Here is a 22,888-nt window from a genome sequence, read left to right on the forward strand (position 1 = left end):
AACCATCCCTTAGAGGCTGCAGATAAGACCACTGTAGCTAAAACAGATATCACACATCACATAAAGCATCGGCATCACAGGCACAAATAAAGAGACCAAGATTAAACAAGCAATGGCTAAGGTAAAAGTGTATAAAGAGGAGGACTTGATAACGGAAAACCTGAAAATTGTATAAAGCATACAACAAATTGTCTTAAAAATGAAACATCATTACACTTTTATTCTCAAACATATCCATATCTTTGAGCTTGTATAAATAAAATAAAGGAAACAACAAGGCAAGGCAGTAGATATAGAGAAACCAAGAAAGAAAAGAATCAGATGAAGTGGATGTTGTTGCAATATGATGAAACTATGGGGAGAGTTAACAAATTAGCTCGCAAGAACATGCGGTTGTCCGCGGCGTCAATACCAACTCTGACGGTTTCAAGACATTCCAACATTCCCAAGAAATGTCTCATTTGTTTCAGTTCTTGAAAAGAACCTCCATACTCTAAAATCTCTAGCACTTTCACTTGACATGTCCATAAACAAGATATTACCTTACTCTTCTTGTTCTTCTTCTTCTTGTGTGGAGTGCAAGCGCATGCATCTCCGCATTTATCTGTGACTCTGTGCACAAGACCCTGAGAAAACACACCGAAAGACCAATCTTGAGAATGTATAAACAAAAAGAAGAGAGAATCTCAAAAAAAATTACCTTGAAGACTAAAGTGTGTAGATTTGGACAACTGTTAAGCAAAAGTGGCATAACTTGCCAACCTTTCTTCTTGTTGCTCTCAATAGATAAGTTAAGGAGGTTTTTGAACACCGGCATAGATTTACAGCAGAAATGAAACGCCTATATAAAATGAACCAATATATATATACGAGGTGAGAGACGATGCTATAGCTAGCAGTAGATTGAAGTGAGAGAGAGACGATACAATACAATACATACCTCAAGTGAATCAGGAGACAAGTGAAGGGTTGTAATGTTGGAAATACCCGCAGCTAGGTTTGTAACATCACCATATATTCCTCCAGGGGGCTTGTTTGGTTTGTGATGGTCCCCCCATAACTTGAGATTGAGTCTGACTTGGGAAAGCGAATCCAAATCAACAAAGCGATAATCCATAAAGACATGACTAGAATAGTCAAGGTAGACAAGACTTGGTGCTTTAACGTAACTTTGATCATGTAACTCTTGAAAAGAGTATCGATTATGAGGACCACCATAGGGCATATCGACAGAGACCAGGAGTCGCTTAATGGATGGACATTTGACAGAGGCAGTGCAACATGGAGGATAAGGATCAAGAGCATCAGCACCGATATCAGTAATGAATAATTCTTCAAGGACAGGACAGCCTTTGATGAGGCGGCGATAGTTGTCGTAATCAAGGCCTCCAACTGTTAAGAGAGAGAGGGATTTGAGGGCAGGGAGAAAGACACGGTCGACTTGAAGACAATATTCACGGGAGAGTGTGAGCTTAACAAGTGTGTTGCTCGTGAACAACTTTCTCTCTAAATCAACTTCATTTCCGGTGCATTCCAAGTGTACTTCTTCCAATAAACCTCCTTGTTCCTCCATTGCATTCCAGATCCAACCGTAGACAGCAATGGACTTAGTGGAACGGCCTCCTCGATGACTCAGAGAGAACTTCTTGATCATTTTCATGGTCGGAAAATTTCTTAATGTCTTGTCTAGGAAATCTAAGAAGCGATCTGAAGAAGAACCACTTTCTGCTTCTTCTTCTTGGTTGGGATACACAACCATTGACTCATCAAAGCTAAGGGTGTCTACAAGAGCCAGCAGATTACTATTCATCCTCCATCTCTTGGACAGAACCGTTGTGGAAGCAGCTACCTTTGTCGGAACTAATGACAGGATTTTGCCAAGTATCTCATCCGGCAAATCGCTGATTCGATCATCTCTACTACTGCTACTACTCATAACTATTCTTCTACCCTACGACGCACTAAAAACAGAAGTAAAACTTACGATGCCAGAGGAGGAGGGGAATAAGGGAGAGGAATTAACAGGGCAGTAGGCGCTGTACGAATCGTGGGCCTCATTAATTTAAGCCCATTGGATATCGTGGGCATCGTGAGATGCAAGAATCGGTTGCAAAAGAGGAGAAAGAGGCAGCTGACAGGAGGATAGTTGAGATGAAAGCAAGTGGAGAAAGGGTTGAGCAAGAAATAGAAGACGTGGACCTTGAGTTGCTTATCACTGCCTCGGCTCCATGGTAAAGAGGAGTTGAAAACAAAACAAAAAACAAAACTATCAAGTAGGCTCTAACCTCTGTTTTAGTAGTAGATGAAGTGAAACAAAAAAAATGTTGGCTAGCTCCTATGGTTATGCTTACTATGTTAGGTTAACCAGAGAAACTAGGCCTTTTGTTGATCGTCTCCAGTGTTGATGATGCTGTTTAGTTTAAACTGATCTCTTCAAGAGATAACTGATGATCTTTTGTAGAACTTATTGAGGTTAGAATCAAAATATTTATATGTATTTTGTGACTTTTTAAAATTATCTTTGCTGATCATCTAAAAAGAGTGAAGCTAGTTTATGTTTAAATTAATTTTAAAAAGTTGGTGCGAATTATAAATGATGTTACATACAATTGTTAAGTTGTTTACTGTAGAAAAAAAAAACTTATAATCGATTTATATACTTTAAAAATGTCTTTTATTAATGTTATATCAAAAAAGTATTTGATTTCACTGTTGAGCTCGTTTACTTTAAAGGCCCAGTAGTTAGTTTGGGTTTACAATAATTTTTAAGCGCGAAAATAAAAACTAAAACTAAAAGGGAAAAACAAAAACAAAAATTCTTCCACACAATGATAGCATCGTCTTCTCTTACTTCCACTAAGTAGTTCGAGAAATTTCCATTTTCTTTTTCCTTCATCGTCTCTTTAAGGTTTGAGGAGAACAAGAGAGAGAGAAATGGATTCGCTCGAAACTATGAAAAATCCCGAGAAAGAAGAAGAAAACATGTTCATTACCAAAGACTGTGAAGTAGAAGTCTGTTGTGAGGAGGAAGGATTCAAAGGGGCTTGGTACAGAGCCATCCTCGAGGAAACGCCTACAAGTTCGGGACGCAAAAAGCTCAAAGTGCGTTACACTACGTTGCTCCAAGAAGACTGTTCAACTCTTTTCACAGAAACCGTGGAACAGAGATCCATAAGGCCTGTTCCACCTGATGATCTGAACGACGGCGTAGTTCTTGAGGAAGGCTCGGTGGTTGACGCTGATCACAACGATGGATGGTGGAAAGGTGTCATCGTAAAGAAGATGGAAGATGATAAATTCTTGGTTCACTTCGATTCTCCACCAGACACGATCCAGTTCGACAAACTGCAACTGAGACCTCATTTTGACTGGACCGGCTCTAGATGGGTCCGATCTCATAACAAGGTAATCGTTTTCTTCTTCGCATGTCAAATTTTTGGACTTCTTTTTTTTTTTGTTGAGCCTATATTTTTTTTTTTTTTAAGGATGGTTCTGCTTTGTGGTCTAATATACTTTTGAACCAGGTGTCTGAAGAGCAATACCACAAAGAACATATTCATAAAAGGAAAAGGAAAAGAAAGCAAACACACAACTCAAACCTTGAAAAGACTGGTATGTGGGAATGTAATCCATATTAATTGTTTGTATTATGTTTCTTACCGAACCCTAATCATACATTTGAGTAACTTTGACGCTTACAATGGTTCAGAGGCTCTGATCGCTGATACAAGTGACAAAGATGATTATGATCAGACCCTCTCTGCTTGGATCCTTGGAGTAAAATCATCTAATATTGGTTCTAATAAATTGAGTAAGATACTTCTTTTTCTGTATTAAACTGCTCCATTACAAAAAAAAATTCTTTTACTTTCTCATTATGGTGCTTTTGCGTTGATCTATCCAGCAGGGTTATCCCCTGATGAAACTGGAGCAAGTGAAGCTACAACAATGGTTCTGCCATTTACGAAACGCTGCTCACCTCTTTGGAAAGCGCTCGAGTCAATGGAAGTTTACAAAACAGCAAAGCAAAGTCCTCATTTCATCCCGTTGCTCGAGACAAGAGAAGAGTTCCGTGAAGGGTTGGCTGTGGGTCAGATGGTTAACTTTTCAACTTTGTTAGAGAGAGTTAAAAATCTGCAACCTCATACTCCCAAAAGCACACTCGAGGGACTCAAAGAGTGCTTTGCGGAGCTTGAGAAGTATGGTTTTGATGTTACAACGCCTATATCTCGGATCAACATGTTGTTCTCTCTCATAGAAAAACAAGTGAAAACAGAGAAGAGACTAAAAAATAATGCGAAAAAGATGAAAAAGGAAGTTAGAAAAATGCAAAAACTTGAACAAGATACGAGAGCTGTTGAGTGCAAGATTCTCGAGCTGCAGAGCCAAAGAGAAGTCTTAGAACAGAAGAAGAAAGATGTTTCAGAGATACAGCTTTGTGCAGAAGATCTTGACAAAGAGATTCAAGATGTGGATTTTGGAACGACCGTATCAGGTGCTTGGTTATATTAAAAAAAAAAGACTATAATGAGCTCGAACTCGGCTCTGTTTTGCAAAATGAAAGGTAGACTAGATGTAAGTTAAAAAAGACGTTTGGTTGTGGTAGATGGCAAGGTTAGTTTAACTAGTCCTTCTAAGATAATTAGGAAAAAATCATGTCACTTGTAGATATGAAGACTGCTTGTTTAGTGGTGTTTTGGTAATCATGAAATGATAATGGTAATGAAGTTTTTGGTAATCTTTCTTATTAGTGGTTAAATAATCTAAATACTATGTAATTTGGCTGTGCAACTGCTGAAATTAGAGGTTTCTGCTGATGAATTTCTTTAGCAAATAAAATTTTCAAACTAGAAAGTCAGTAGCGTAATGAGTTTGAAGATGGAGATAAGATAAGATAACAAATGTAATTTTGAAGATAATAAAAAAGGAGGAGGAAGCTAAGACTCGGAGGAGCTCAGAGAGTTATGGAATCATAAGACTCCGAATGAGTTAGAAGGTATGGAAACCTGGAATGAATTAGAAGTTGTGTATATAGCTGACTCTTCTTTAGATTCTCTTCTCTTATTGGTTAGTACATGATGAATTTATACAACAATTATGTAGTTTGGCTTTGGCAAATTTCAGAAGAGCTTCAAATCGTGCAACTCAGTTGTTCATTGAGTCCTACAACTGCGAGTCTGTGACACATATTAATGCGAACGGTCTTGTATTGTCCAGTGTCCACTCCACGCATTGCATTTCATTTAATTCGACATATAAAAAATCGACCCATATTTCTTTATTATTGTTATATTAATGGTCGTCTGTATTGAAGGTTGGAAATATTTAATGAGTGTTACTTTTCTTATCTTATTAGGTTTTGTTCTTAATGTCTTACGAGTACGACTTACTTCAAAATTGGAAATAATCGAGAGCTTACAAGGTAGAATCATTAGTTTCCAACTTTCCATATGTAAATAAAAATAAATGTCTGGACTCATTAGAGCATGTTTATCGCAGAACCGGAAAGGGGGGGTTCTTTCTTTTTTTTCTTTTTTATTTTTATTTTTTATTTTTTAATCCGATTTAAAAAAAAAAAATAGGATAAACCAATCGTGGACCGCCACGTGCAAATGGGGCCCACGTTCAGGAAAAAACTCAACCAATTTCGTCTTTTCCTCAGGCGACTTTTTCCTTTGGTTTTGACAATTTCGTGGGGTCCACTCCTTCTCTCCTCCCTCAAGATACCTCTAATATCCTGCGATAACCCTGCTCTTAGACATAACTAGCTAAAATATTTGATACTCGTGCATAACTAGCCAATTCCTTTTATTTTTGGGTCAAATTGAACTAGCTAAAATATTTACTACTTTAGATAGGCTTATGGGGAAAAAACAGTCCATTTTTTTTTAAAGATCCCTTGACTTGACTCTGCTTACTTTATGTCTTATGAGCAATTTGCCGATTTCAAAACAATGGCCGGATCTTTATTGATTTTTTCTGACTTTCCCTGAAATTAAACAGTTAGAAGTTGGAACAAACAATAATTAGAAAGCTGAGTTGACAAACAAAAAAGTTGAAAATTATTTCGTAATCCATCAAACAAAAAGTTGAAATTTAGCCGTTTGTAGTTGACCAATACATGGCATAATAACGATAAGCATTGCAAGTTATTACTAGTTCAACCCTTCATAACATAAAATATACTTTAGTCAAATTTAAATAATAAATCGGTCGCAGAAAGCATTTTATAATCATTTTATAAGAATTAATATTCTTAAAATGTTTAATAATCTATATATACTTATACGATTTGACTTGGCTCGCTTGTTCTTATAAATACATATTAACATCCATATTAAAAGCTATCAGAAATTTCGGTGATAGTTATTAAATAAATATGTAGACCCGAACAAATAAATGTGAATGCATTGATATTAGGGCCCTTGATATTATGTACGAACCAAGAAAAAAATATCTTATAAAGCTAAGAATATCGCATGATTGATACTCTCTTTACAATTTCAAAGATAAACGACTTCTTACCAGAATTATCAGTCTTTGAAATTCTACAAATATAGAAAATGAAATAAACCAGTGATCTTCATTGTCAAGGCTTAGGCTTTTAACTAATACCGAATTGTTTCAAAAAAAAAAAAAAAATACCGAATAGCTCGACTAACTAATGGTTTCGACATGTTAATCGAGAATCGAGATCATGCATGGTCTGTTTTTTACTAACTCATCATTGTATTGTATAACTATACCTGCAGAAGCGTCTGGATTGTAAACATGTGACGTACGGTAAATGCAGTAGTATCTACAAACCAACTTTACGAAATGAACCACAAAACGTTGTACTTTGGGAAAATGTCAAAAAAGCTTTCGTAACAAATCGTTTTCTAAAACAAATCGTTTTCTAAAACACTGAAACATTGTTTTTGCAAATTGATTCTCAAGTGTATAATGCAAGTTGCACAGGCAGTAAGAGACTCTATTACTCGACGTATCTTGCAGAAGTAGGAAGAAACTCTAGTACTCGACGTATTTTACAGTTTTATATTTATCCATTTCCACACGATGATATGCTTTATAAAATCATAAAGAATTGTGTTTATAAAAGACTCAATGTAAATTGATGGAAAATAGTAGTTGAAAATTTAGGGAAAAATCAACTTTCGGCAAACAACACCATAGGCATATAGGACAAAAATTAATTAATGTCAGTGCCGTGCGAAGAGTTATAGGGATCTAAGACAAGTTTTTAAAATAAACTTATTTACAGCTATAACGAAAACAATTTTTAAATAAAATATATCATTTTCACCAGATATACAAATCTAACACTGTACAAGAATAAATTTATCATGTGCTATATTATGTCATATAGAAAACAAATATACATGAATTCAGAAGATGAGTTAGTCGATTCTGGTGGAAAAGATTTTTTTAAAACCAAAGTCTAAACCAGTAAAACATAAACTGATTAAAATTTTGGGGTTTTAAGAGTGTTATATAAATTGGGGGCCTGAGGCGAATGCCTTTTTCAATACACTGTAGGCACGCCTCCAAATGAAATCTATTGGTTGGATCAGTCAATTTTGTTTTGGTGCACTTTTTCTCTTCTTTTATTATCTACACATTTGAAATTGAAGACTGATAATAAAAACAATAAAACGAAAGACACAGGCCTCGTCTGTATCAACCAACTATATTATTATATAAACCAACAACCCTTTCTCAGCTCCTCAGCTTATTCTTCTTTCTCTTTGATCATTTCTATAAGATTCATAAACAATTAGTGCATATTTTAAAACAAAGTTCCAGGTGGGGAAGAACACAATCCGACCTGCCTGAACCAGCGACTTATACGTACATTACTATAGTCCTTCGTTGTTCCAGCTAAAGGTCGGTTGCTTAACCTTTGCTTTTCTATTGGTTAATTTTTTTGTTCTGTTTTTTTTTTGTCAACATTTTTTTGTTCTGTTTATTTCCTTTTACTTTGTTATATACTTATATTAGATATCAAATTATTTTTTTGATGTTTCTTTTTATATTTCATTTTGAACGTTTGGAAGGAAAGAGAGAATAAAATCGATATTTCTATTTTTACCCTGATATTAATAAAAGATAATGAAAGATTTTGAAGTGTTTAAGTACGAAAGTTTTTTTTTTGGATAAAAAAGTATGAAAGTTTGTTTGATAAAAAAGTATGAAAGTTCATACACTGGTTTAAGCAAAAAAAAAAAAAGTTCATACACTGGTTGGAGAGCGTTACAACTACATCACTTTCGTACTTATTGATTTTTTCTCTAGAGCTTTTTCATTTTCATTAATTAAAGAAGATGGTGAAAAGGAAATATTTTTTTTCTTTTGGTCAACTGTGAAAAGAAAGATAATGAAGCCAGGGTTATCCATGCTTTCCCGTTTAGGGAATGACATAGTGAAACTACTCGTACTTCCTTTGAAGTTAAAGTACATGTAATCTAATTATTTTTTGTCTTAAAATATATATAGTTGATACAACTCTTTATCAAATCATAAAATATAGAAACCAAGTTAGTGTCAAACTTAAACAGAACTAGATTTTGATCCGCGCTTTTGAAGCGCGGGATATTTTACGATGAAAAATTTCATTAATAATTTAACAAATATTTTGGTTATTTTTAAAGAGTGTGTATTTAAAATATTTTTGCATTTAAATCAGTATTTTTAAATTCAACCCGATTGTGATTATACCGGTTAATCCGGAGATCTGACAATTCAATTTATGTTTTTAAAATATTCATATTAAAAAATCACTAAAATCCGAGACTAACCGATTGAACTGATGGATGATTGATATGTAATCTAATTGAATTTAAATTGTAATAGTTTCATAATTTGTAATCTTATAATCGAAATTTTAAAGTTCACTATTTTGCAATTTATGAAATTATGACGTTTCTACAAAATTTTAAAGAGAAAATGATAGATATAAAATAACTAAGATTAATTATTGTATTATTTGGAAACATTAATAGTAGTATAAAAAATATATTGTTTGGAAACATTGATAGTAGTATAAAGAAATAAGTATATTGTTTGGAAACATGGATAGTAGTATAAAGAAAGGAATATTAGTGACTTAATGTATGTTTAACTATAAAATATAAATGTGTATTTAATTTAAAAACTTACAAAATAAATGTTAGGTCCAACAGAATGTTTCTGTTTTAATAAGATAGATGATAACTGCATCAACTTTGGGTTTGTAGTTGGTATGTTAGGTGGAGCGAACTGTGACATTAAATGCACACTCTAAACAATTAATTATAATATAAACTTTTTAATGTAATTTATATTTTTAATGTAATTTATATGTAGATATAACCAAAAAAGTACGCAGACTAATTCATGAAACTTTTATATTTGTTTTCGAACAACGATTTTAATAGTACAAAATGCAAAACATGTCAACCTCCCTCGATTTGTAACCAAATTATTGCCTTTAGTGATTCTTCTATTCTATTTCACATTTTGCACCATTCATCAATCAGGGCAGTGTTAAATTTTCATATATTACCTACGTCGGTTGGATCCATCATAAGTATTTTTATGGTTCTTCTGTCTATTCCTTCTTTTACATCAAGAAAAATAGCTTCAGAGTTTTGCTTCAGAGAACCAAAACGAAAAACAAAGAGAGAATGAAGTCTTTCGCGGCGAAGGTGGAAGAAGGAGTTAAAGGGGAAAACGGGAAACCGTCAGTAGGTCCGGTGTACCGGAATCTTTTGTCGGAGAAAGGTTTCCCTCCAATAGATTCTGATATCACCACTGCTTGGGACATATTCAAGTATGTAAATTTATATTTTCCCATAAGATAATTATCACCTGTTCTGTATAATTTTTGTTAAACAAATTTCTTTTGGGTTTTGTTAGTAAATCTGTGGAGAAATTCCCTGACAACAAGATGCTTGGATGGCGTACAATCGTAGATAAGAAGGTGACTTTTAAAGTCTTTACTACAACAATTTTTTTGATTAAAAGCTATGAGTATGCACTGTTTATACCTATATTTTTACGGATTATTAGGTTGGACCGTATATGTGGAAAACGTACAAGGAAGCATATGAAGAAGTTCTGCAGGTTGGTTCTGCGTTACGTGCTCTCGGAGCTGAGCCTGTAAGTAATAATTAAATATATATCTATATACCTCGTCCTCATAAACTAAGCTCATTATACTTGCTTAAATGTTCTTTTGAGACTAATTTATGTATCGAAATAATTTGTTCTATGCATATATGTAGGGGTGTCGAGTGGGAATCTATGGGATCAATTGTCCTCAGTGGATCGTAGCAATGGAGGTCCACCTCTCTCGATGTTTTTTTAATCTCATATTTATTTGTGTATATATCAAAAATTCTTACCCCATAAACATATACTCAACTTTGTGAAAATATCTAGGCTTGCGCAGCTCACACTCTAATCTGTGTACCTCTATATGATACCTTGGGTAGGTTAAATTTTTCTTTCTTGTGGCCATACAAACTTTTGCGACTCGGGTCCTAATACACGTGAATCAAACAAAAACATTTGTTCTTAGGTTCTGGAGCCGTGGATTATATCGTTGATCACGCGGAAATCGATTTTGTATTCGTCCAAGACACCAAGATTAAAGGGGTCAGGCTTTTTGAAACAATTTTACTAATAGTTAAATTTATACATTTGAGAAATATAGATCTATTTTAATAATAAACTTTTTGCTATTCTTATGTTATTGAAATTCAGCTCCTTGAGCCAGATTCCATATGTGCTAAAAGGCTAAAAGCTATAGTTTCTTTCGCTGATGTGAGCGAAGGAGATAGCCTCAAGGCTTCAGAAATCGGAGTCAAGACGTACTCTTGGCTCGATTTTCTTCGTATGGTTGGCCTCTCGTCTTGTTTCTTAATAATAGTAATTGTATACCTCTACGTTATAACTTATAATTACATTATGGTCGGACCATTCTTTGAGGTATTTAATGACATGCACATGGTTAACCAAATATGACGGCATTTGTTTTTTTTTTTTGGTGTATATGCATGGAATTAATTGAGTTAGGTGCCTATTGACCATAAAAAAAAGTTAGGTATTTGAAATATGATTAAAATACATTTGTTCACTATTTGATCTTTGACCAGGGACGTGAGAAACCGGAAGAGATTAGTCCACCTAAACCATTTAACACATGCACCATAATGTACACGAGCGGCACTAGTGGTGAACCTAAAGGCGTGGTTTTGACTCATGAAGCGGTGGCTACTTTCGTTGTTGGGGTGGATCTCTTCATGGACCAGTTCGAAGACAAGGTAACTACAATCATCTTTTAACAAACAATGTCAATACACGTACGTTTATGGTGGATAATATTCGTTTCTAAACAATGAGAGGTTCTTAGAGCATTTCCAATATATTAATGCATATTTTATTCTAAAACTAGGGTAAGCCCGCCCTACGGGCGGGAAGTAGATCATTAAATAATTCAAGTAATCCGAATAAAAACTATATATATGATATTGGATTTAAAGACTAAATAAACCATATTATCTGAATAATTGCTTATGGTTTTATAAAGTAAATACAACCTATTACTCTTTAGAATATGATTTTCTAAATAAACCAATCTGGATTTGATTTTTTTTTTTTTTTAAATATGATTTCTTTTGTTAAGAGGTTAAAATTACTTTTTTGTTTAGTAATTTATGTTTTAATTATAAATTAATAATTAGATATGGTTTTACATAATCTTTTGTGATTTTCCGGGGTTACATGACCAAAACAAATATGTGAGACTTTTTTCTCATTTTTGTTTGTAGAAGAGAAACAAACTTGTAAATAGATTCATATTTTTTTTATTTAATTTAACTATATATATTACTGGATTATGATTTTTTAAAATAAATTTGGGTTATTGTAGATTTTTGTTAGGAATTTATTTGAGTTAAAATATACAATTAGTTATAAAATTATTTATGTAATACATTTACATAAAGTAATAGGAGGTGAAGGAATATAATCTGACAATTATCAATTTTGTTCACGCATGAACGTTGTTTTACATAAACGTGATCATTAAGAGGAGGTAACATGAGCATGTCGTCATTGAAAATATAATTTATCATAAACTTTCATGTTTTCCGAATCGGATGATCGCCCTACAAAGAACATGACTTTTATTTATAGTCATACCAGATTTTTCAAATCTTCTAAGATTACTTTTATAAAAAAAACTTAGATAAAAAATAGTAGGAAATTTGACACAGAAAGCCATTGATGATAACTTTGGTCACAGAGATGATTTTCTTCATTCCTGGTCATAACAAAGAAAGACCCATTACAATTTGCAGGTTTTGGTAACTAAAACATCAAACAAATCATGTTGTTGAGATGATCTAATATTGGAAATGCAAAGGTTGTTACAAAAACAAAAGGAAATGCAAAGGGTTTCTACTCCAGATTATGGCTGTAACAACTCCAGAATCAGTGTAGCCTTATTTCCAAAAGAGCACATGTCAAGAACTTTTCCTATGCCACAATCACTGTCATTTGATTAAGATTCTATTTCAGCCATAATCTTCATGGCTTTAGCTTTTGGATTTTCTTATTTCCTCTGTTTCTACAATAGCTTCTTCTTTGCATTCAACTGACCCAATCCTCTGTTCTACAATAGCTTCTTCTTTTTGCATTCAACTGACCCAATCTCTTAACCAGAATCTATGTTGCTCCCTGCTTAATTCAAAATCCAATCAATATCCACCACTAAATAGTCAAATTACATAAGAGAACATTAGTTTACAATGTTGAATAACTCTTACCGAGACTTTCTTGAGAATATGTTGAAGTTTTTAGAAAGACCTTTAAGAGCCTTAGCCTTCTTCTTCATCTGACATAGAAAGAGCATGAATTAGTAGGTTGTAGGAGCTTAGTTTAATTTAAAATTAAGTAGTATTTGAGCAGATGGAAAGCTTCTTACATTTCTCACGTTGGTTTTTCTGACATCTAAATCAGCCGTGACCAGTATAATTTTCAATGTATTAGTGAGCAATGAACGAAGCGGTGGAGCTTGCGGGCAACACCACGGCGCCTTCTAGAAACGGAGCATCCGGATCTGAACAGTGAAGGAGGAGCAGTCGTCTGCAAATCGGAGAAGAAGATGAAACGTTAGACATAGCTTACAATATTAGCTTTACTGGTTAGTTTAGAACAAATCAAAGGATGATTTTCAAAGTAGGAAAACTCACCTTTTTATAGTCAATCACCACTGCCTTGAAAGATTAGGACTCGCACTGATTAGAAATCGTGGGTGATTTAATAGAGGGTTTTAAGTGGATTACTTTGTAACACGTAATCCATAACGCCATCCGTTTAGAGAGATCGAGGAACTCGATCGTCACCACCGCCGCAGAGTGAAACGAAGATGAACATGTTTTGGCGTATACAGATTAGGTTTCGCGAGGAGTACGTCTGCCTAGGCCGTCAGCCTAATATTAATTTAAAAGCCCAACAATATAAACAAACATAACATAATATGATCAAAGGCCCACGAACGAAACTCTTTAAATGAAACGATGCGCTTCAAGGAACCTGACACGTGGCGGCATGAGAGAGCTCGAATTTCTTAGGTGGATGCTGATGTGTCAGCAGGAGGGAACCAACCCTTCTTTATATATATAGATAGTGCAGTACCAAAATTGAGTAAAGTTTTACTTTAATGTATTATTTATTTTCTATTCTAAAAATAATATATTTTATTAATAATTGTTAATAATATCTTATGCATATGAAAATTTATCAATCAGTCTCAACTATTTTATGTTTACAAAACTTCTTTAAAATATAATTTATTTAAATTAAATATTTATTATTAAAAAGTACAAGAAATCATAAAAATAAAATAGAAGACAATATATAAGTTGGTTCAATAATGTCATTATAATATTTTTCTCTCAAATGATCAACTAATGCATTTCGTAATAAAAAATAAGGTTCTTTTATCTTCCGCAATTTTGATTGTTGCATCGAATTTACCTCATCCTCATTATCATGTTATATAAAATTATTCATGATGTCATGTAATATATTTTTCCCAAAACCGAATAGGTCCTTTCATAATAACAAAATTAGATTCTTTTATGTTTATTTTTATTTTATATTATTATTATTTGTATGTAAATTATTAAATAATAGAATATCTTGTTTACTTATGTTATTGTACAATTTTAAAATATTGTATAAATAAGAAATAAAAACATTAAAAATTTAAAAGACCATTTCACAAATAAGAAAAGTTTAACACCAAAATAGAGTAATCTTAACCATTACTCCATTTTGGAATTGAAAATAGAGTGGGGTTAAAGAAAATTTTACTCCAAAATGATGTTTAGAGTAGAATATGGAGATGCCCTTAAACCTAAACCTAAATTAATCCCACGCCATTTGAAAAATCTGAAAATTTTATTTATTTACCATTAAACGTCGTCGCTTTGCTTAATCTTTTGTTTAGTTTTGACAAAATTCTTTGTTTTCTTTGGGTGGCTTGAATACAAGCAGATGACACATGAAGATGTGTATCTCTCGTTCTTGCCTCTGGCTCATATTCTTGACCGTATGAATGAGGAATACTTCTTTCGCAAAGGGGCTTCCATTGGCTATTACCATGGGGTATGTTAATCTCTTAAGACACTAACATTCGTCAAATAATGGAGCAAATGAATAACTAAGATGTATTTTGTGTAGGATTTGAATGTGTTACGCGATGACATTCAAGAATTGAAACCAACTTATCTAGCTGGAGTTCCAAGAGTGTTTGAGAGAATCCATGAGGGTATTCAAAAGGCTCTTCAGGAACTTAACCCTAGAAGGAGATTTATCTTCAATGCTCTCTACAAACAGTAAGCAACTTCATAGTTAATTTCTCTGTTTTCTTATTACTTCTCTGTTTCTTAATGATGTAGTATTGCAAAACTAAATGATGGTGCAGCAAGCTTTCATGGTTGAATCGTGGATACTCGCATAGCAAAGCTTCACCAATGGCTGATTTAATTGCTTTCAGAAAGGTTAAAAACAGTCCAAACAATGGTCATTTGTTTTGTTTTTGGTCACTACATAAACATACTTTCCGCGGTTTTGGAATTTTATTATAGATTAGAGACAAACTGGGAGGTCGAATCCGGTTGCTAATATCTGGAGGAGCACCTTTGAGCCCTGAGATTGAAGAGTTCTTGAGAGTTACTTGTTGTTGCTTTGTCCTCCAAGGCTACGGTATATATATATATATATATTACATCTCCTACGCATTCTAGGGTTTCTTCTCTATGTTTCGTGTCTTCCAAGGAAAGTCAATGTTGGTGTGGTTGTTTGGATTAGGTCTGACGGAGACGCTTGGAGGAACGGCTTTGTGTATCCCAGATGAGATGTGTATGCTAGGGACAGTCGGTATACCGGCGGTTTACAACGAGATACGGCTTGAGGAGGTGGCTGAAATGGGCTACGACCCACTCGGTGAAAATCCCGCAGGCGAGATCTGTATAAGAGGAAAATGTTTGTTTTCTGGTTATTACAAGAACCCTGAGCTTACAGATGAAGTCTTGAAAGACGGATGGTTCCATACAGGTGAGTGAATTGACTGAAACAGAAACTAGAATGTTCTGGTTCTGGTTTCTTGGTATTTATGTGTGTGCTGATCTTTTTTTACAGGAGATATAGGTGAGATTCAGCCAAATGGAGTACTCAAGATAATTGATCGTAAAAAGAATTTGATTAAACTTTCTCAAGGAGAGTACGTTGCTCTTGAGAATCTGGAAAACATCTACGGGCAAAACTCTGTAGTACAAGATGTAAGTTTCTCACCTCTGAATCATGATTTCTTGTGAAGCAAGACATTTTAGAGTTTCGTTCTCCTCGGTTTTCATCTAATTGTTGTCTGTTTGTTCTCTTAGATATGGGTTTATGGAGACAGCTTCAAATCAATGCTTGTCGCGGTGATTGTTCCAAACCCTGAAGTCGTGAACCGGTGGGCTAAAGATCTCGGTTTTAATAAACCATTTGAAGAACTCTGTTCTCTCTCGGAGTTGCAAGAACACATCATTTTAGAACTGAAGTCCACGGCAGAGAAGAACAAGGTTTGTTATAAATTCTTTTGATTTTTTTTATCTCAGTCAAAATTCTTCCATTAAAATAAATAAATACTAACATTAGTTAGTGGTGGATTTGAACAAATAAAATACTACAGCTAAAAAGGTTCGAGTACATCAAAGCAGTGACGGTGGAGATAAAACCTTTCGACTTAGAGAGAGACTTGGTGACTGCGACGCTCAAGAATAAGAGGAACAATCTTCTCAAGTATTATCAGGTTTCCAACTATCTTTGTTTCACCTTAATTTTTTTAGACAAATTTCACAGACTAGTTCAGTCCACTAACGTTCCATTACACAGGTACAAGTCGACGAGATGTACAGAAAATTGACGTCCAAGAAAATCTGAAAGCACTGAGATGATGTGTGTGTCCTAATATTGATAATTATGTTATATATATATGTATCAATAATTGATCAAAATGAGCCTTATGCTCGCTGTAATGTTGTATTTCTATTCTATGTTGAATGATCACTTGCATCATAATTATTAGTATTTATTTTTTTCTTTTCCTTTCTTCCTTTGATATACGTAACTCTGAAATATCTAGTTGTTCCCATCAAATTACATCTCCAACGTAATTATGTTATATTAGTGAATAGTGGTTTAAAAAACCTTTTGGGTGATAGGATACAAGACCATGAAGAATCGGTGACAGATATGAGGTGGCACTAAGGAGAACTTAAAGGCCACGTAAGCTCAATAAAAAAGATTTTTTCTTGGGTTCAACCCCTAGGGTGAACCTTTAGGTTCACCAACCAATAAGAAATAGTTATTTTAGATTGAGTATCTTTTGAAAAAAGAAATAAAATAATTGTCAAGTTATATTATGTTCTAAAATAAAAAAATAAAAATAAATAAAAGTAATAGTAATTATATAAATGTATTTTAAAAAAAACTATATCTAAATCTTAAGGTTTAGAATTTATCTAAAAGTTTAAGATTTAGAATCAAAAAAATTCAATGTTTTTATGATTTAGAGTTTGTTATTTATGAATTAGAATTTATGATTTATCCAAGGGTTTAGGGGTTACCCAAGGGTTTAGGGGTTAGGATTAGGGTTTAGGGTATAGTTTTTTTGCTGGCGGATTTAAAATTATTTTTCAAAAATTCGTTTTTTGTTAATTACTATTTTTATTTATTTTACATTTATTTTAAAAATATAATGCAATTTGATAATTGTTTTATTTTCTTTTTTAAAAGATACTCAATATAAAATAATAAGTTTCTATTGGTTGGTGAACCTAAAGGTTCACGCTAGGGGGTGAACCCAAGAATAACTCAATAAAAAATATCTGCACAACTAAAGAATCTTTGCAAGTTATTTGTTTTTCAATAAGAGAACGAGTCTACGCACAACGTTCTCCACTTTTCCATACTCCTGCAATGTAGGAGTCAATGACTCCACTTTCCATTTCACGTATTTGCTTCTTGTAATTTGCTTCTTGTAATCTCTATTTAAGAAAATGAAAAAGACAAAAAGAGGTAGTCTTAACTACCCAAAAGAAAAGTGTGTTCTTAGTTTGTTCTTGAACAAATTCTCTTTGATTTGAAGAGGGACCTTAATTGGTATCAAATCACATGTTTCTAGATCAACATTGATATCTCTTGGCAAGGGACCTATCAGTGGTATCAGAGCATGTTTTGTTTTTGATCCGGACCACTTTGTGGTATCAAAAACTTTATATTTTTCATCTTCCTTGTTATCGGTATTCTTCATGAATCAACAGTTATCAAGAATCCTCGATGAACGGCCATTCTTCAGAATCAACGGTCATCGAGTCTATCCAGCGATTTTTTCTTTTCACCATTCTTTTCGGGTTTGTTGATCAAATTCAACATCTTTTCTTTTGTATGGATTAAAATCTGTAATTCTTCCATTGTTTTTCAGTTTTCTGAAAAAAAAAAAAGAATTTGGCTTTTCGGTAGAACAAGTCGAGTATGATTTTTTGTTTGGCTATTCTTTGAATCAACAAACATAAAATATCTCGTTTGTTTTGTTTATAAAAAAAAACAAAAAAAAAAGAAACGTTTTTCAATAATGAAACATCGAAATAGCTTGGTCTTGGTTTTAAGTTCCTCAGTTTCAAGTGAACCTTGAGGACAAGGTTCTGTTGGAGAGCGGGAGTATTGATAGGATACAAGACCATGAAGAATCGGTGACAGATATGAGGTGGCACTAAGGAGAACTTCAAGGCCACGTAAGCTCAATAAAAAATATCTGCACAACTAAAGAATCTTTGCAAGTTATTTGTTTTTCAATAAGAGAACGAGTCTACGCACAACGTTCTCCACTTTTCCATACTCCTGCAATGTAGGAGTCAATGACTCCACTTTCCATTTCACGTATTTGCTTCTTGTAATTTGCTTCTTGTAATCTCTATTTAAGAAAATGAAAAAGACAAAAAGAGGTAGTCTTAACTACCCAAAAGAAAAGTGTGTTCTTAGTTTGTTCTTGAACAAATTCTCTTTGATTTGAAGAGGGACCTTAATTGGTATCAAATCACATGTTTCTAGATCAACATTGATATCTCTTGGCAAGGGACCTATCAGTGGTATCAGAGCATGTTTTGTTTTTGATCCGGACCACTTTGTGGTATCAAAAACTTTATATTTTTCATCTTCCTTGTTATCGGTATTCTTCATGAATCAACGGTTATCAAGAATCCTCGATGAACGGCCATTCTTCAGAATCAACGGTCATCGAGTCTATCCAGCGATTTTTTCTTTTCACCATTCTTTTCGGGTTTGTTGATCAAGTTCAACATCTTTTCTTTTGTATGGATTAAAATCTGTAATTCTTCCATTGTTTTTCAGTTTTCTGAAAAAAAAAAAAAGAATTTGGCTTTTCGGTAGAACAAGTCGAGTATGATTTTTTGTTTGGCTATTCTTTGAATCAACAAACATAAAATATCTCGTTTGTTTTGTTTATAAAAAAAAAACAAAAAAAAAAGAAACGTTTTTCAATAATGAAACATCGAAATAGCTTGGTCTTGGTTTTAAGTTCCTCAGTTTCAAGTGAACCTTGAGGACAAGGTTCTGTTGGAGAGCGGGAGTATTGATAGGATACAAGACCATGAAGAATCGGTGACAGATATGAGGTGGCACTAAGGAGAACTTCAAGGCCACGTAAGCTCAATAAAAAATATCTGCACAACTAAAGAATCTTTGCAAGTTATTTGTTTTTCAATAAGAGAACGAGTCTACGCACAACGTTCTCCACTTTTCCATACTCCTGCAATGTAGGAGTCAATGACTCCACTTTCCATTTCACGTATTTGCTTCTTGTAATTTGCTTCTTGTAATCTCTATTTAAGAAAATGAAAAAGACAAAAAGAGGTAGTCTTAACTACCCAAAAGAAAAGTGTGTTCTTAGTTTGTTCTTGAACAAATTCTCTTTGATTTGAAGAGGGACCTTAATTGGTATCAAATCACATGTTTCTAGATCAACATTGATATCTCTTGGCAAGGGACCTATCAGTGGTATCAGAGCATGTTTTGTTTTTGATCCGGACCACTTTGTGGTATCAAAAACTTTATATTTTTCATCTTCCTTGTTATCGGTATTCTTCATGAATCAACGGTTATCAAGAATCCTCGATGAACGGCCATTCTTCAGAATCAACGGTCATCGAGTTTATCCAGCGATTTTTTCTTTTCACCATTCTTTTCGGGTTTGTTGATCAAGTTCAACATCTTTTCTTTTGTATGGATTAAAATCTGTAATTCTTCCATTGGTTTTCAGTTTTCTGAAAAAAAAAAAAGAATTTGGCTTTTCGGTAGAACAAGTCGAGTATGATTTTTTGTTTGGCTATTCTTTGAATCAACAAACATAAAATATCTCGTTTGTTTTGTTTATAAAAAAAAAAAAAAAAAAAGAAACGTTTTTCAATAATGAAACATCGAAATAGCTTGGTCTTGGTTTTAAGTTCCTCAGTTTCAAGTGAACCTTGAGGACAAGGTTCTGTTGGAGAGCGGGAGTATTGATAGGATACAAGACCATGAAGAATCGGTGACAGATATGAGGTGGCACTAAGGAGAACTTCAAGGCCACGTAAGCTCAATAAAAAATATCTGCACAACTAAAGAATCTTTGCAAGTTATTTGTTTTTCAATAAGAGAACGAGTCTACGCACAACGTTCTCCACTTTTCCATACTCCTGCAATGTAGGAGTCAATGACTCCACTTTCCATTTCACGTATTTGCTTCTTGTAATTTGCTTCTTGTAATCTCTATTTAAGAAAATGAAAAAGACAAAAAGAGGTAGTCTTAACTACCCAAAAGAAAAGTGTGTTCTTAGTTTGTTCCTGAACAAATTCTCTTTGATTTGAAGAGGGACCTTAATTGGTATCAAATCACATGTTCCTAGATCAACATTGATATCTCTTGGCAAGGGACCTATCAGTGGTATCAGAGCATGTTTTGTTTTTGATCCGGACCACTTTGTGGTATCAAAAACTTTATATTTTTCATCTTCCTTGTTATCGGTATTCTTCATGAATCAACGATTATCAAGAATCCTCGACGAACGGCCATTCTTCAGAATCAACGGTCATCGAGTCTATCCAGCGATTTTTTCTTTTCACCATTTTTCTTTTCGGGTTTGTTGATCAAGTTCAACATCCTTTCTTTTGTATGGATTAAAATCTGTAATTCTTCCATTGTTTTTCAGTTTTCTAAAAAAAAAAAAGAATTTGGCTTTTCGGTAGAACAAGTCGAGTATGATTTTTTGTTTGGCTATTCTTTGAATCAACAAACATAAAATATCTCGTTTGTTTTGTTTATAAAAAAAACTAAAAAAAAAGAAACGTTTTTCAATAATGAAACATCGAAATAGCTTGGTCTTGGTTTTAAGTTCCTCAGTTTCAAGTGAACCTTGAGGACAAGGTTCTGTTGGAGAGCGGGAGTATTGATAGGATACAAGACCAGGAAGAATCGGTGACAGATATGAGGTGGCAACAAAGAAGTCATCACATAGACCAAATCAAAGTGAGAAGTCACACGACTTCCTTTTCTCTGTTTTTATGTTTCATCAATAAGATAACTAGTCATCCTAGCTTCTAGGACATAGTTGTCCACTTTCCACATCCCTGTTTTGTAGGAGTTAATGACTCCAGTTCTTGTTTCAGTTATTTGCTTCCTTGTAATCGTTTCTCTATTTAAACTAATGAAAAACCTAAAAAAGAGGTAGACTTTCTACCCAAAAGAAAACGTGTGTTGTTGTGTGTGTTCTCTTGTGTTCATGTTTCTAGATCAACATTGATATCTTTTGGCAAGGGACCTATCATTGGGTTTCATTACTGATTTAACTTTCTTACTGTCCGTGAATCTTCACTAGCTTGTATGAGACTTCCACTGTTGTCGGCTGTATCAAACGTTGGAAAAGAAGTCAAAAACTAGCAACTACATTATCATAAATAATAAAACAATGCGTGTAGTCAAGAGAAATTTAGTCAATTAATGACACATGTTAATGAGATTATTATATACTAGTTTAATCTATTTATGTAGTTAAGAGTACAAAATACGTAAGCAGAGTGTTGTCACTAAAGTACGGAATACGTAAGCAGATAGTTGTCACTGATCAATTAATGAAACTTCACATATCTTCGTTTAAACGATTCTGATTAGTAATTTGATCATACGATTGCGTACTGTTCAATAATCATGCAAATTTACGAAAAATGCAATATATATTTGGCTATCCTTTTCAAACAAAAGATAAGAGAGATAGAGAGAATGAAGTCTTTCGCGGCAAAGGTGGAAGATGGAGTTAAAGGGGAAGATGGGAGGCCATCCGTAGGTCCGGTGTACCGTAATCTTTTGTCGGAGAAAGGTTTTCCTCCTCGTCATTCTGATATTACTACTACTTGGGATATTTTCAGGTTTATTTTTCTTATAATATCACATGGTATACGGCTAGTTTTAATTTCTTTATAACTATTGTTCCGTTGTTACTAAATGGAAAAATTCCTTAAAAATACACAGACTAAATTTCTTTTGCTGAAAAAATACACAAACTTTTTTGGCTTCCCAAAAATACACAAACTAATTTTGATTGTCCATAAAATACACGAACTTTTGAATTTTGAAGGTTTCACACCTCGATTTTAACGGTATAAACAGTGACTAACAGAATAGTAAGACGCCGTTAGACACCGTTAACTCTGATTAAAAAGTTCATGTATTTTATGGACAACCAAAATTAGTTCGTGTATTTTTCGGGAAGCCTAAAAAGTTCGTGTATTTTTTCAGCAAAGTTAATTTAGTATGTGTATTTTTAAGGAATTTTCAAATGGAGTTTGGATATTTCATATACTATTCAGAGGCTAAATATCTGGACCCAATATCCAAAATTTTATATTTGTAAACTTTCGGTATGGTTTTGGACCGAATATTTTCGGATCAGTTTCGATCCAAGTTTTTGAATCCGGCTAAAATATCTAGACCTAATCTTGACATTTTAGCCGGATTCAAAAACTTGGATTGGAACTGATCCGAAAATATTCGGTCCAAAACCAAACCGAAAATTTACAAATATTTGTTGGGTCCAAAACTCTTCTACTTGAAAGAATTGAAACCAAAAAGAACCGATCCGAATAGACCTGGGCCTAATAAAATTGACACAAATAGATTCAATCCGACAAGATCTTTCTGGTAACAATTTTGTTATTATTTTTGCAATATTTTTTAGTTTTGTTTTTGTAACAGAAACATTTTTAATTAATATTAAACTCTCAATGTAAAATTTAGAGT

General features: G+C 33.6%; 3 protein-coding genes and 1 long non-coding RNA gene across 7 annotated transcripts; 2 read left to right on the plus strand and 2 right to left on the minus strand.

Moving 5' to 3' along the window:
* Positions 1 to 128: 128 nt before the first annotated feature.
* On the minus strand, positions 129 to 2,000 carry LOC108813398 (F-box/LRR-repeat protein At1g48400-like). The gene is made up of 3 exons (XM_018585938.2): positions 941 to 2,000; positions 701 to 841; positions 129 to 626 (listed from the first exon to the last, which is right to left on the minus strand). The coding sequence occupies exons 1-3, from the start codon at positions 1,934 to 1,936 to the stop codon at positions 318 to 320; spliced, it is 1,446 nt and encodes a 481-aa protein (XP_018441440.1). The 5' UTR covers positions 1,937 to 2,000; the 3' UTR covers positions 129 to 317.
* An 810-nt stretch (positions 2,001 to 2,810) lies between these two features.
* LOC108808874 (DUF724 domain-containing protein 3-like) lies at positions 2,811 to 4,747 on the plus strand. Of its 2 annotated transcripts, none has more exons than XM_056988795.1 (4): positions 2,811 to 3,405; positions 3,525 to 3,612; positions 3,710 to 3,811; positions 3,905 to 4,747. In XM_056988795.1, exons 1-4 carry the CDS (start codon positions 2,935 to 2,937, stop codon positions 4,510 to 4,512), a joined length of 1,269 nt encoding a protein of 422 aa, XP_056844775.1. In that variant the 5' UTR covers positions 2,811 to 2,934; the 3' UTR covers positions 4,513 to 4,747. The 2 variants fall into 2 exon arrangements, with proteins under 2 accessions (XP_056844775.1, XP_056844776.1); XM_056988796.1 differs by having other exon boundaries at positions 3,908 to 4,747.
* A 2,958-nt stretch (positions 4,748 to 7,705) lies between these two features.
* On the plus strand, positions 7,706 to 16,643 carry LOC108808875 (long chain acyl-CoA synthetase 1). Of its 3 annotated transcripts, none has more exons than XM_056989504.1 (18): positions 7,706 to 7,887; positions 9,612 to 9,811; positions 9,898 to 9,961; positions 10,051 to 10,140; positions 10,266 to 10,322; positions 10,423 to 10,471; positions 10,562 to 10,638; positions 10,747 to 10,881; positions 11,139 to 11,306; positions 14,548 to 14,658; positions 14,734 to 14,888; positions 14,978 to 15,053; positions 15,141 to 15,258; positions 15,364 to 15,609; positions 15,694 to 15,833; positions 15,936 to 16,118; positions 16,229 to 16,348; positions 16,432 to 16,643. In XM_056989504.1, the coding sequence occupies exons 2-18, from the start codon at positions 9,666 to 9,668 to the stop codon at positions 16,477 to 16,479; spliced, it is 1,983 nt and encodes a 660-aa protein (XP_056845484.1). In that variant the 5' UTR covers positions 7,706 to 7,887; positions 9,612 to 9,665; the 3' UTR covers positions 16,480 to 16,643. The 3 variants fall into 3 exon arrangements, with proteins under 3 accessions (XP_056845484.1, XP_056845485.1, XP_056845486.1); XM_056989505.1 differs by having other exon boundaries at positions 9,620 to 9,811; XM_056989506.1 differs by having other exon boundaries at positions 9,639 to 9,811.
* LOC108838856 (uncharacterized) lies at positions 12,277 to 14,087 on the minus strand. The gene is made up of 2 exons (XR_008936006.1): positions 12,813 to 14,087; positions 12,277 to 12,723 (listed from the first exon to the last, which is right to left on the minus strand). It is a non-coding gene; the product is annotated as an uncharacterized LOC108838856 (long non-coding RNA).
* Positions 16,644 to 22,888: the final 6,245 nt, after the last annotated feature.

The sequence above is a fragment of the Raphanus sativus genome, chromosome 6 (assembly GCF_000801105.2).
Source record: "Raphanus sativus cultivar WK10039 chromosome 6, ASM80110v3, whole genome shotgun sequence".
Classification (NCBI taxonomy): domain Eukaryota; kingdom Viridiplantae; phylum Streptophyta; class Magnoliopsida; order Brassicales; family Brassicaceae; genus Raphanus; species Raphanus sativus.

What these genes read in the sequence shown, in the direction of transcription:
- LOC108813398 (XM_018585938.2), bottom strand. Translation starts at nt 1,936, where the DNA reads ATGAGTAGTAGCAGTAGTAGAGATGATCGAATCAGCGATTTGCCGGAT. An exon ending in TGTCTCCTGATTCACTTGAG is followed by an intron (nt 842 to 940) that starts GTATGTATTGTA and finishes CATTTTATATAG; the next exon opens with GCGTTTCATTTCTGCTGTAA. An exon ending in TACACACTTTAGTCTTCAAG is followed by an intron (nt 627 to 700) that starts GTAATTTTTTTT and finishes GTGTTTTCTCAG; the next exon opens with GGTCTTGTGCACAGAGTCAC.
- LOC108808874 (XM_056988795.1), top strand. Translation starts at nt 2,935, where the DNA reads ATGGATTCGCTCGAAACTATGAAAAATCCCGAGAAAGAAGAAGAAAAC. An exon ending in CTCAAACCTTGAAAAGACTG is followed by an intron (nt 3,613 to 3,709) that starts GTATGTGGGAAT and finishes ACAATGGTTCAG; the next exon opens with AGGCTCTGATCGCTGATACA. An exon ending in TATTGGTTCTAATAAATTGA is followed by an intron (nt 3,812 to 3,904) that starts GTAAGATACTTC and finishes TGATCTATCCAG; the next exon opens with CAGGGTTATCCCCTGATGAA.
- LOC108808875 (XM_056989504.1), top strand. Translation starts at nt 9,666, where the DNA reads ATGAAGTCTTTCGCGGCGAAGGTGGAAGAAGGAGTTAAAGGGGAAAAC. An exon ending in CCATTGGCTATTACCATGGG is followed by an intron (nt 14,659 to 14,733) that starts GTATGTTAATCT and finishes TATTTTGTGTAG; the next exon opens with GATTTGAATGTGTTACGCGA. An exon ending in AAAACTCTGTAGTACAAGAT is followed by an intron (nt 15,834 to 15,935) that starts GTAAGTTTCTCA and finishes TTGTTCTCTTAG; the next exon opens with ATATGGGTTTATGGAGACAG.